The 12,655-nt window shown below is 38.3% G+C and overlaps 1 protein-coding gene across 12 annotated transcripts in view; it reads left to right on the forward strand.

Annotated features, from left to right (window-relative positions):
• LOC128931694 (uncharacterized) overlaps positions 1 to 12,655 on the forward strand; it is an 818,901-nt gene that overhangs the window by 77,801 nt on the left and 728,445 nt on the right. For all 12 annotated transcript variants that reach the window (XM_078368202.1, XM_078368204.1, XM_078368205.1 and 9 more), the window contains one exon: positions 422 to 469. In XM_078368202.1, the coding sequence (XP_078224328.1) occupies positions 422 to 469 (48 nt within the window). The remainder of the gene's footprint in view (positions 1 to 421; positions 470 to 12,655) is intronic.

Genomic DNA, 12,655 nt, shown 5'->3' on the forward strand with positions numbered 1-12,655 from the left:
GATCTTGCTCCATCTCCTCTCTCTGTGGATAAAGTGTTGTTCTATCCAGTGCCTGTGTAAGTCGTGTTTTTTTTTTTTTTGGTAACCCTAACACCTGGAAACCACGAAGTACATTGAAATCCTAGGATTGCTGCTTCTGATAGTAGACAACAGGTGTCACTTGCTTAACAGGAGGGTTACCTTCAAATCTCAGCTCTTGGCTTTGGGGAGGGTATCTAACATCTCGCAGTTCCACTTTTTCTGCCTGGGGATAATATGCTCACCTCGTTGGGTTGTTAGAGGATTGCATTTGTGAAAGCATTTAGCACAGTAGGATGCATAGTAATGCCCACTTTAGGTCCGTTTTTATTCTCTTTCTTATAAATAGTATATGAGTTAGTTGTGACAAGCCAATCCACTGCGTTTTTCTGTCCTCCTCCAGGGAAATGCACATGTGGAATCTGTTTCATTGCACGGCGAACAAAAGCAGGTGAGTGTAAAAACAATACTTCCAGCTCCTCCACGGCAGCACTTGCGCCTCTAGTCAGGCTGAATTGAAGGTAAAGGCACATTTTATCATTGCTGGCTGCTATCTGCTTCCCTTAACCCTGTTAGACAAGAGATACTTTCAAAAGTTGGGTATAAGTAACAGTTTTGCAAATTGAGGCATCTTTCCTTTGAGTATCTTTCCTATTTCAATGCTTTCTATTTCTGATTAAAAGAAATGGCAGTGGTGTTTAAGCTAGTTTTTTTTTTAGCTGGTTTTGTCAAGTGGCTAGTTAATTTGATTAGTGACTTAAGTGCATTAAGAGAATTATTTATATTTAAATCTGTTGAAAAGATCCTTTCATAGAGTTAAGGTTGTCTTTGAAATGTGAATGCTTAGTCTCTTTCATGTTAATTTATTAGGTTATAAATATGGGTTTCATACATACCACTAAATTTTCATAATCTCCACAAATGAACTGTGTCCAATACTTTTTTTTTTTTTTTTTTGAGACGGAGTTTCGCTCTTGTTACCCAGGCTGGAGTGCAATGGCGCGACCTCGGCTCACCGCAGCCTCCGCCTCCTGGGTTCAGGCAATTCTCCTGCCTCAGCCTCCTGAGTAGCTGGGATTACAGGCACGCGCCACCATGCCTAGCTAATTTTTTGTATTTTTAGTAGAGACGGGGTTTCACCATGTTGACCAGGGGTCTCGATCTCTTGACCTCGTGATCCACCCGCCTCGGCCTCCCAAAGTGCTGGGATTACAGGCGTGAGCCACCACGCCCGCCCTGTGTCCAACACTTTAAGCATCTTGTTAAAATAGATAAAGAATTCACCCTCTTTCTCTTCAAAGGAATAGTTATCCATTATTTTGAAGCTTTATGTTTATAGATATCTTGCATTTTTGAAAAAGTAGTCTAAAATATCCTTCAGAATAAAAGAATGTATTGGTTCCACATTTTTTCCCCTTACATCTGTTAAAAATAGCTCTTCCCTTTTCTATATTGTCTACATAATTGCTGAGTCTTATAGTTTAGGTAGGGAGAGTGGTTTTTGGACTCTGGGATACAACCCATCTGTGGGCCGAGAAATCAATTTGATGGTTGCAATGAGTATTTTTAAAAAGTGAAACAGAATAGAATAGGAAATATCAGACTGTGTTATAGGTAGTAAGCTTAAGTACTCTTCCTGACACTTTGCTTCAGTTTTATATTTATACTTTCACATGGGTATTTAAGAACTGTGCTTAAAAAATGGTAACCATTGATGCCAGGGATTCTTGGCCAAAGGCAAAGGGGGATGATTAATGGAGCTGGGCAAAGCTGGGATTTTATAACAAAGTTTTCACCTTAGTCATGGTGTAACGATCTGTGATTCCTATAAAGTACAGCAATTCTCTTAGTAATAGAGTATTCCTTAGAACATTCCACATCCCTTAGAGAAGCTACCATTTGTCCAGTCGCTAAGGTTCAGAGTCATTTTTATCTTCTGTCTCTTTCATTTTTATTCTTGACCTCAAATATGTTACAGCAGCAGTCCCCAACCTTTTTTGACACCAGGGAGTAGTTTCGGGGAAGACAATTTTTCCATGGATAGGGTGGAGGTGGGTGGGGATTGTTTCAGGATCATTCAAGCATATTACATTTACTGTGCACTTTATTTCTATTATTATTACATTATAACATACAATGAAATAATTATATAACCCACCATAATGTAGAAGCAGTGGAAACCTGAGCTCATTTTCCTGCAACTAGACAGTCTCATATGGGGGTGATAGGAAACAGTGACAGATCATCAGGCATTAGATTCTCATAAGGAATATACAGCCTAGATCCCTCTCAAGTGCGACTCATAATAGGATTCATGCACCTATGAGAATCTAATGCCGAGCTGACCTGACAGGAGGCAGAGCTTGGGCAGTAATGTGTACTAGGGAGCGGCTGTTCATACAGATGAAGCTTTGCTCACTCACCTGCTGCTCACCTCCTGCTGTGTGGCTGGGTTCTTAACATCCACAGACCAGTACCAGTCCACGGCAGGGGGACTGGGGACCCCTGTGTTATGGGGTAATGATGATTTTTCTTACTTTATCCATCCATCCACTCTCTCCTCCTTTTTCTCGTTGCTGCTCTACCCTGGCTTCTTAGTCCAGGGCTACAATAGTAGCATCCCAACTTTCTGCTGCCTAATCAAATAACCTAATCTGTAGCTCCAAATGATCAGTCCCATAGTCAGAAGCTTTGGAAGTTCCCCAGTACCTGGTCAATTGCAAATTGTTTTTGCCTGCTAGTTGAGGGACACTGTGATCTAGTGTTGGCCCTCTCCTGTCTTCCTTGGGCATCTTCCTGTAGTCTGTGCTCCAGCCTTCTGAATTTCTTATTGTCCCCAGATCCAAGTTCCACCTTCATCTGTGTAGCTTTTTATTCACATAGTTCTCTCTTCCTGGACATTTGTTTTCCTTCTCTCATTCTCTCCTTATGTTATTACCCATAATTTCCCCAACCCCTAATGTGCTCCATTGCTCGAGGTCATGCCCACATACCACTTTTTTTTTTGACCTGTTTCTCCAGGTAGAAGTATCCTTCCTACCTTCAAACTGTCATTGCATTTTATTGGTAATACTCTTAGGATATGTTTAGGATACTTTTACATTAGCTATTCAGGTACATAACTGTGTATCCCTTTAGATTAAATCATTTTCTTTCCTCCCATATGTCCTATTTATCTCAGTGTTTTGCAGTTAGTAGGCACTGAATATTATTTGCTGAGCAAACTATAAAACAACACCTTTCAGGTGGTGAGTTTGTGGTCTAAGAGGGTTAAATCGGCTTCTAACATTTCTTCAGATGATCCCAGAAATTATTTTTTATACTAGAAAAAGAAGACTCTTCTAAGCCCAGGAAGAACTATTAATCCTTGTGCCTGCTTTCAGATACCTCAAAACATTGGGAAACTCTGCTTTCTGACAAATTAGTCCTTCCAACCCAACCACAATTGTAATTCATAATCAGTCAGTAACATAGCATCCCTAAACATCAGGGTGAGGGGCAGCCTCGCAGGGACAACAGCAGTGCCTGCTGCAAGATTTCAATTTTGTTTCTGGCTTTATTGTTTGTGTTTAAAACAGTGGTTTTCACAGTGTCATCCCTGGATAAACAGCATCAACAGTTAGAATCGTTAGAAATGCAAATTGTCCGCCTCACCTGAGACTCATTGATGAGCTGGTCTGGCGAGAAGCTCAGCAGTCTGTTTCAACATGTCCTCCAGGTCACCTTGATGCAGCAAAACTCTGAAGACCACTGTTTTAGAACTTCCTCATTTCTCTCATCCCCTCTCTCTCTCTACCTTGCATGAGTTCTTAACATGATCACAACCTATGAGCCTTGAGTCAGTTGTCTCTATTCATAGATGATTACGCATCACAAAGAAACCCAGTATTACAGCTAGACCGAGCATAAAGCAAGCTGAAGTTTATGAAGTAAAATTAGACATAATCAGTCAACAAATCCTGTCATACATCAGAATTTTAAAAAGTTGTGAAAAAACTCTCTTCAAAATCTTCTTTCTTAATTATTCTTCTTAAATCTAACTTTATTCAATGCCATTCAAGATAAATTCTTCTTCACTCAATTTTTAAAACTGATTTCATAGTAGTGTGACAAAATTCTATTTTCCATTGCGAATTTACAGAAGATCAGCAGCATTTTAAGTCAGGTAGGCTTTTGTAGACTTTCTTACGGTGCTAACTTACAATTGTATTATTGTTCCTATAGGGAAATGCAGTCCTAGTTCCAAAAATCCAACTCTCAAAACACTGAGGCAAATTGGTGCAATGGGAAATTTCTGTGTTGGGAAAAGATACAGTGCCTTTCTTAGTTCTTCAGTTCCTACTTCCATGTGAAAAACTGGTACCAAAATATGTCTTTTGCTGAGAATCTTGAAGAGGACTGGGTGGAACTGGGTGGTCACTGCCTTTACAAAATGTTCTTCTTGGGCACAAAGAGATGCCAACTGTTTCTTGAATGCGTCCCCTGGGGGAATTTTACTTTTGGAGTTTTCCCCTTTGTATAAAATTATTTCATCCTGGTGAACAATAAGGACCTTTCTAAAGGATGACATTTTCAGGTCAGTTTAGTTATTTTCACCTGAAATTTTTAAAAGATAGAGAAAATGCTAAGGAACTGGACATCAGAGGCAGAAGACTGATTGCCTCAGGGCCTTGCCAGTTGTCCCCTCTGCTGTAAAATGCTTCCCTGAAATCTTTGCTTGCTTGTGCTCTAGTTCATTATTTTAGACCCAGCTTAACAATGGCCTCTTTAGAGAGGTTTTATCTCAGTGTGCTCTCGCTTCCCATTTTACTTTCTTCGTGACATTTACCTCTAAAATAATCTCACTTGTTTACTTGACCATTGTCTTCCTTCTATGCTGTTATGTAAGCTGTGTGCATACAGGAACCTTGTCTGTCTCATTTACCGAAGTTTTTCCAGGGCTTGAAATACGATGGACTCTCATGCAGATCATTAATTAGATCCTGATTTGAGCAACTTAGCTGGAAGACACTCTTTGGGGACAACCGAGGACATCTAAATGTATACTGAATATTAGAATGTATCAGATAATTTTTAATTTTTCAGATGTGTTAATGATAAAAGTATTGTACTTAGGAAAAAAAATCCTTATTTCCTAGATGTATACTAACAAATGTAAGGGCGAATAAACAAGTAATTTACTTCCAAATGCTTTAAGAAGAAAATAAGAGAAATATGACAACGGTAAGCCTAGATAAAGAATATATGGGCATTTGTCATAGTATTCTGTTTATTTGTATATTTGAAAAGTTTTATAATAAAATATAATAAAACGGAAAACCTCTACCCAAAAATAAAATGAAATATGCCAGATACATAGTAGAGGACCCAAAATTATTTTTTTAAATGAATAAAACCAAGACTTTAGAAGGCATAGGAGGCTATGTTCTGAAAGGAGCACTTTTCTGATCTCACAGACTGTAGAGAAGGTAGTTCCATCATAGACCTCGCGGGAATTTTGCCTTGACATTGCTGTGAACTTTTGAACTCCAGTTTGCATATCTGAAGACGATGATGGTTACTTTGAGAGGTTGTTTCCAGGGAAGAGATAGCATATATGAGATGTTTAGCACAGTGCTAATATCAGCTATTGGTATTCAATCTTTTTTCTTTATTTCTCCTCAGACACAAACTAGTTGGACAAAGATGACCTTGTCTATAAATGTTTATCTCCAGGGTGTAGATGACTTATATGTTTACTTTTATGATGCAATTTTAAAAAGAAATGTATTTTAAAATATCCCTAGACGCTGGGACCAGAAGTTGGCAATAGGATCTTGGAGAACTATAGTCAATACGTTTCTTACTCTATTGCCTTTAATATATCCAAACCAGGTTTAGGTGTTTCACAAGATTGGCAGAAATTTTGTTTTTCTCATGAAAAGTTCCACTTCAGTCAGACACAGATTTAATGACAGGAGATACGTGCTCTGAATGCATTTAGTGTAAATGGACAACAGAAGTGTTCCCACATAGAATTGATTTAGCTGTGGCTCTGGAATTTTATCATTAAGAGAGTTTGGAATAATAATAATATGGTAAAATTGAGGGCCAGGGGACTTGTTTTAAAGTTACATTTACATAGGAAGCAGATTCTTTTTGCACTGAGATCTTTTACAGTCATCTTTAGGATGACTGAGGGTGGCAGGTGAAGAGCTAGTAGATATTATCAGAGTAGACTAAAGCCATCAGCTAAGTAACCCTTTTTCTCTCCTCCTAAAAATGATCAGATGAACTTGCCAGCTGCCCATAGCAGAACACATATTTTAATTATATAAAGAGACTAAGACATTCAAGATCCCAAGTTATCCATCATACAGCTTAAATGCTAAAATCAGCAAGCGTATAAAATGTTCTTACCAAAAGGATGAATGAAATATTGGGATGCAGCACCACCAGGCTTTATTTTCTCGCTTAGACTATTTTTATCATCTAGCCTGAGAAACAAGAGATAACCCAAAATCCTAATCTAGTACCTTTTGAAATTTGATTTCCTTACATTGATTTTGAAGATCTCTTCAAATGACTGTATTTTTCAAATGACTGATATTAACAGAATGAGGGACAGAACCTTATGATCATCTCAAGAAATACATAGAAAACATTTGATGAAAATTCAACATCTTTTTAGGATAAAAACTTACAGTGAAGTAGAAATAAGGAGGGGTACCCCAATGCAATTAAAAAACATTTTGTAAAGCTCACAGCTAACATCAAACTCATTGGTGACAATGGAAAGCCTTTTCTCCAAGACTAGGAACAAGACAAGGATACCCACTCCTACCACTTCCACTCGACAAACTACTGGAAGTTCTAGCCAGAGAAATTAGACAAGCCAAAGGAACAAAAGGCATCTAATAGGAAAGAAAGAAGGTAAATTATATCTATTTTTTGACAACATGAATTTATAGGTAGAAAACCCTAAAAATTCATCCAAATACTGTTAGAGCTCAGTATGAATTCAGTAAAGTTAGATACAAAATCAAAACTCCCAAATCAGTAGCATTTCTTTATATGAGCAACAAACTATCTGAAAAAGAAATTAAGAACTCAATCTAATTTATAATAGCATAAAAAAATAGGAGTAAACCTAACCAAGAGGGTGAAAGATCTGTACATTGAAAAACTATAAAACATTGATGAAATACCTCATGATACAAATAAATGGAAAGGTGTCTCATGTTTATGGATTAGAGGAATTAATATTGGAAAATGACACTGAATAGCCAAAGCAATGGTGAGCAAACAGAACAATGCTGGAGGCATCGCACTACCTGACTTCAAAATCTAATAGAAAGCGATGGTCATAAAAACAGCATGGATGTATGCTATCAAAACCCCAATGCCATTTTTCACAGAAATAGAAAAAAATGATCCTAAAACGTGTAAGGAGCCATAAAAGACACTGAATAGCCAAAGCAATGTTGAGCAAAAAGAACAAGGCTGAGACATCACACTACCTGACTTTAAAATCTAATATAAAGCTATAGTAATCAAAACAGACAAATTGACCAGTGGAATAGGAGAGAGAATCCAGAAATAAACTCATAGATTTATGGACAACTGACTTTCAATGAAGGTGCCAAGAACAAAGAATGAGAAAAAGACAATCTTTTAAATAAATACAGTTGTGAAAATTGGTTATCCATATGCAGAAGAGTTAAATTGGACCTTTATCTCATGCCATATACAAAAATCAACTTGAAAGGGAGTAAAGACTTAAACATGAGATCTGAAATGATAAAAGTACTAAAAAATTCTCTACAATATTTCTATGGGCAAAGATATGTCAGACATGACTCTGAAAGAATAGGCAACAAAGCAAAAATTAATAAATGGGATTGGATTGAACTAAAAAGCTTCTGCAAAGCAAAGGAAAATCAATGGAGTGAAGAGACAATCCATGGATTAGAAGAAAATATTTATGATCGTACACCTAATGAAGGATTAATATCCAAAATATATAAGGAACTCAAACATTAGAAGAAAACAAAGGACTCAATTAAAAAATGGGCAAAGAACCTAAATAGATACTTTTCAAAAGAAGACATACAAATGGCTAATAGATATATGAAAAATGTTCACCATTACTAATCATCAGGGACATGCAAATTAAGATCACAAAGCTAAATCACCTCACATCTGTTATGATGACTACTATGAAAAAGATGAATGATAACAAGTATTGGTGAGGGTGTGGATGAAGGAGAACCTTTATTGATAGAAATATCAATTAATACAGCTGTTTTGGAAAACAGTATGGTGGGTCCTCAGAAAACTAAAAATAGAATTACCATATGATTCAGCAGTCCTACTTCTGGGTATATATGCAAAGGAATTGAAATCAATTGAAATTGGTTCCTTTGGATATATAACCAGAAGTAGGATTGATGGATTATATAATATGCCAAAGAGATATCTCTGCTCTCACGTTCACTGGAAGCAGCCTAGGTGTTTCTCCCTGGATGAATGGAGATATATATATATATATATGGAATGGAATACTATTTATTCTTTAAAACGAAGGAAATTTTGTTATTTGCAACAACGTGAATAAACTTGGAGGACATTATGCTAAGAGAAATACGGCAGGCAGAGAAAGACCGTCACTGTGGGATCTCACTTACATATAGAAACAAAGTCAAACTTACACAAGTAAAGTTCTGAATGGTGGTTACTAGAGGCTGAGGGAGGGGAATGGATGGGGAAAAGAGGAGATGTTGATCAAAAACTACAAAATTTCAATTAGAGAGAATAAGCTGTAGTGGTATGTTATGCAGAATGTTGACTATAGTAAATAATAATGTATTGCTTATTTAAAATGTAAAGTACATGGATGTGCTTTGGTCAAGAACAGGCCAAAGCAGACATCCAGGCCTGCACGACTCAGTGGGATTGGTGCACACATCTCCACTTGTATAACCAGTGTGTGTGTGCGCTCATACTTGGCTCTAGGCCACTGTTGTCTAGAAGGTGTAGCTCCCCTGCTGAGGCTGTGCACGTGCTCTTCAGCACGGCTCCATATGGCATGCATGCTGGAGCCCAGAGAGAGAGTAAGGCTACACACCACTGTAAGGAAGAGCTGGTCGCCTTGAAGGCGGGCAGCGGGAAGTCAGGAACTGGCTTATGCCCAGAGGGAAGAAGTTAAGCTGCGGACACTGTAAGGGAGAGCTGGCCTTGCGGGCCGGCTGTGCAGCTCTGCGTGGCAGCTGGTTGCTGAGGGGAGCCACAGAGCTGGAGCAAACAGCCGAGTAATGGCGGATGGTGTGGGATAGCTAGTATGAGAGAGCTGCTGAATAAAACTGCATTTCACCTGCCTACGGCACCCTGAGTGTTCTGTCAGCTATCTGCCCATCCACCCAGTCCCCTCGGACCTTGGCTGGGGCTAGAACCTGACCCAAGCAGAACATTGGCATAGTCATGAACTTAACATAAGAGTTGCTAAGAGTAGATTTTAATGTTTTCACCATAAAGAATTACGTGTGATGTAATTGATTTGTTAATTAGCTTCATTTATTCATTTCACAATGTAAACATTTATCAAAACATCATATTGCACCCATAAATATAATATATACACTTATTAATTTGTCAGTTAAGAATAAAATATAAAAATATACTATAAAATAAAATTAAAATGGTAACATAGTAGACTAAGTTTGTTTTAGTTCCGGAATGCAAGACTCATTTAATATTGTAAGCTCAGTCAATGTAACTCACCACATTGGTAAAATGAAGAACATAATATAGTTAAATAGATACAGATAAGTGTAAGACTATATCCAGCATCTGTTCATGATTAAAAAAAAAAATGTCATAGCAAGGTATGAATAAAGAGAAACTTTCTTAATCTAATGAAGCACTGCTTAAAAGGCCAACAGCAAACATCATACTTAGTGGCGAGCTGTTGAAAATTTTCTTTTGGATGTTGAGCATAAGAAAGATAGACACACCAGCTTTCGGCTGGATGCAGTGGCTCACACCTGTGATCTCAGTACTTTGGGAGGCCTTGGCAGGTAGATCAAGAGGTCAGAAGATGAAGACCAGCCTGGCTAACACAGTGAAACCCCGTCTCTATTAAAAATACAAAAAATTAGCTGGGCATGGTGGCACATGCCTGTAGTCCCAGCTACCTGGGAGGCTGAGACAGGAGAATGGCTTGAGCCTAGGAGGCAGAGGTTGCAGTGAGCTGGGATTGCTTCACTGCACTCCAGCCTGGGCAACAAAGCGAGACTCAGTCTCAAAAAAAAAAAAAAAAAATGCCAGCTAGCACCACATCTATTGAACATTTTACTGGAGAACATTACCGGTGTAATAAATCAAGAAAAAAAAGTTGTACGAATTAGGAAGAAATACAGCTGTCATTAATTGTGAATATTATTGTGAACAGAAAACCCTATTCTACAGATAATTCATTAGAATTAATAAGTAATTTAGCAAGTCGTTAAGATTCAAGAACAATAAAATTCATTTCCATTTCTACATACCAAAGTAATCCAATACTACATAAAACATTTAAAATAGCATAGTCCATTGAGGTTTGGCAGTGGCAGAGGTTGGAGGACTCTTCTCCACTTACCCTGACAGGCATCTTCCAGCACAGGGACCCATCACTTTGCAGGGCCTTTTCTCTCCCAGTGTGCAACTGATCGCTGGGGAAGAAAGAGTGTGGGTCATGGGTGGGAAGGAGGTCTTTACGGGCCAGGTCTGGATTGGTCACATTCCCCTGACTAGAGCACAGTGACACCTAGCTATAAGACAGCCTGGTGAATTTTGCCTTGTTTGGCTAGGAGAAAAAGAATTGGGTTTTATCTATAGAAGTTTTTACTATAACTTGTTTAAAATTTCATCAGGAGATGAATTCCCTGTGGATGTCGGGGGAAAAGTAATTATTCCTTTAAGTTCAGAAGAAATAGAAACTTTCCTTTAGCTTTATAAGAAGAATTAGGGTTCATATTCTAAGAACAGGTAAACTTTCATGAGGAGGAGAATGAATACATGGGCCAAGCTGTCTATTTCAGAAAGAGGTGAAAGCTACTCCTCTGTGGCAGTTATTGTGTCTAGATTTTGTTTGTTGGACATTAATCCCACAGTGGCAAACACACAGATAAATTCGTTGCTGTGTTTCTTTTGTTTTTATAATGGATTGAGACCACATTTGCAGAGTGAAGCCATATGCTAGCTATTCTTGCTGGTACTACTGAATTAATTAGCTTGTGACAGTGTTTCCTGAGCTAATGAGGCAAGCATTCTCTTGGATTCAGCTAGAGGAGAAATCCTTATTACTGTCACGTCAAGGGTAGGGACAGCAGTGAGGATGACATTATCAAAATTTGCTGAAGCAACCATTGTAGTTATGGAGATAAATTTTTAAAAAATAACCACATTGAACAATGTAAGAATGTGGAGTTGCCACTTTGTGGTAGTAACTATAACAATTCATGATCAATTTAAAAGACTTTATTAGGATGGGGAAGAAAGAGAAAAACGGTAAGATGCAGCACAATGAGAGAGGGTTTCATCTAAAGCTTCGAAAGTGAGGAGTTATTTGTTTAATAACGTACAAGGGATTTTGGGCCTATCATTTAACCTTTGGATGTGGTTTATTTTTCTTATATTTGAAATTAAGGTGTTGAAATGGAAAATATATGCGATTCTTTTTAGTTTTATCACTGAGTGATTTTAGGTGTTATTTTAGCACAGGTCAATGTTCTAGTTAATAAAGCGACTGGAAGCACAAAATGACATGGGGTGTCAGTGTCACTACATTAAGGCTTTATGATTGAGGATGATACCTTGCTCACCTGCAAACCCTCTCTGTGGAAATGAATCAGAATGTGATAGGTTTACTGTGTTGGCACGGAGGTCAGAGTGCAGGTCAAACACAAAGTACCTGGACAATACCTTAGAAAGAGGAAAATTATCAGTGAGTAGGGAATTACAGAGAAGGAGCCTGATATGGTTAAGCTCTGTGTCCCCACTCAAGTATCATCTCGTCGTAATCCCTGAATCCCCAAGTTAAGGGAGTGAGCAGATGGAGATAATTGAATCATGGAGGCGGTTTCCCCCATACTGTTCTCATGACGGTGAGTTCTCATGAGATCTGATGGATTTAAAAGGGACTCTTCCCCCTTTGCCCAGCACTTCTCCTCCCTGATGTCTTATGAAGAAAGTGTCTTGCTTCCCCTTTGCCTTCCATCATCATTGTAACTTTCCTAAGGCCTCCCCAGCCATGCTGAACTTTGAGTCAATTCAACCTCTTTGCTTTATAAATTACCCAGTCTTGGGAAGTTCTTTATAGCAGTATGAAAATGGTCTAATTCAGAACCCCAAATTCACATACACTTCCCTCTTCAGTTGTTGACCAATTCCTTGGCTGCTCATGCACAAGTTGAGTCTTTAGAAACCCAGCAGAAAACAGCAGTTGGGAAGCAAAAGAGCTGAATAGAGATTTCAGCAATAAGGAGATGCCGGGAAGAAATAAATTCAAGTTTATGTCTCCCAAGATCAAAACCTTTGTAAATACTCTGGGCTTTATGTTTGGACCCCAGAGGCTCTAGGAATAATGGCCATACTCCAAAAGTAAAGGGTATGTTTT

Source organism: Callithrix jacchus, chromosome 4, assembly GCF_049354715.1.
Source record: "Callithrix jacchus isolate 240 chromosome 4, calJac240_pri, whole genome shotgun sequence".
Taxonomy (NCBI): Eukaryota; Metazoa; Chordata; class Mammalia; order Primates; family Cebidae; genus Callithrix; species Callithrix jacchus.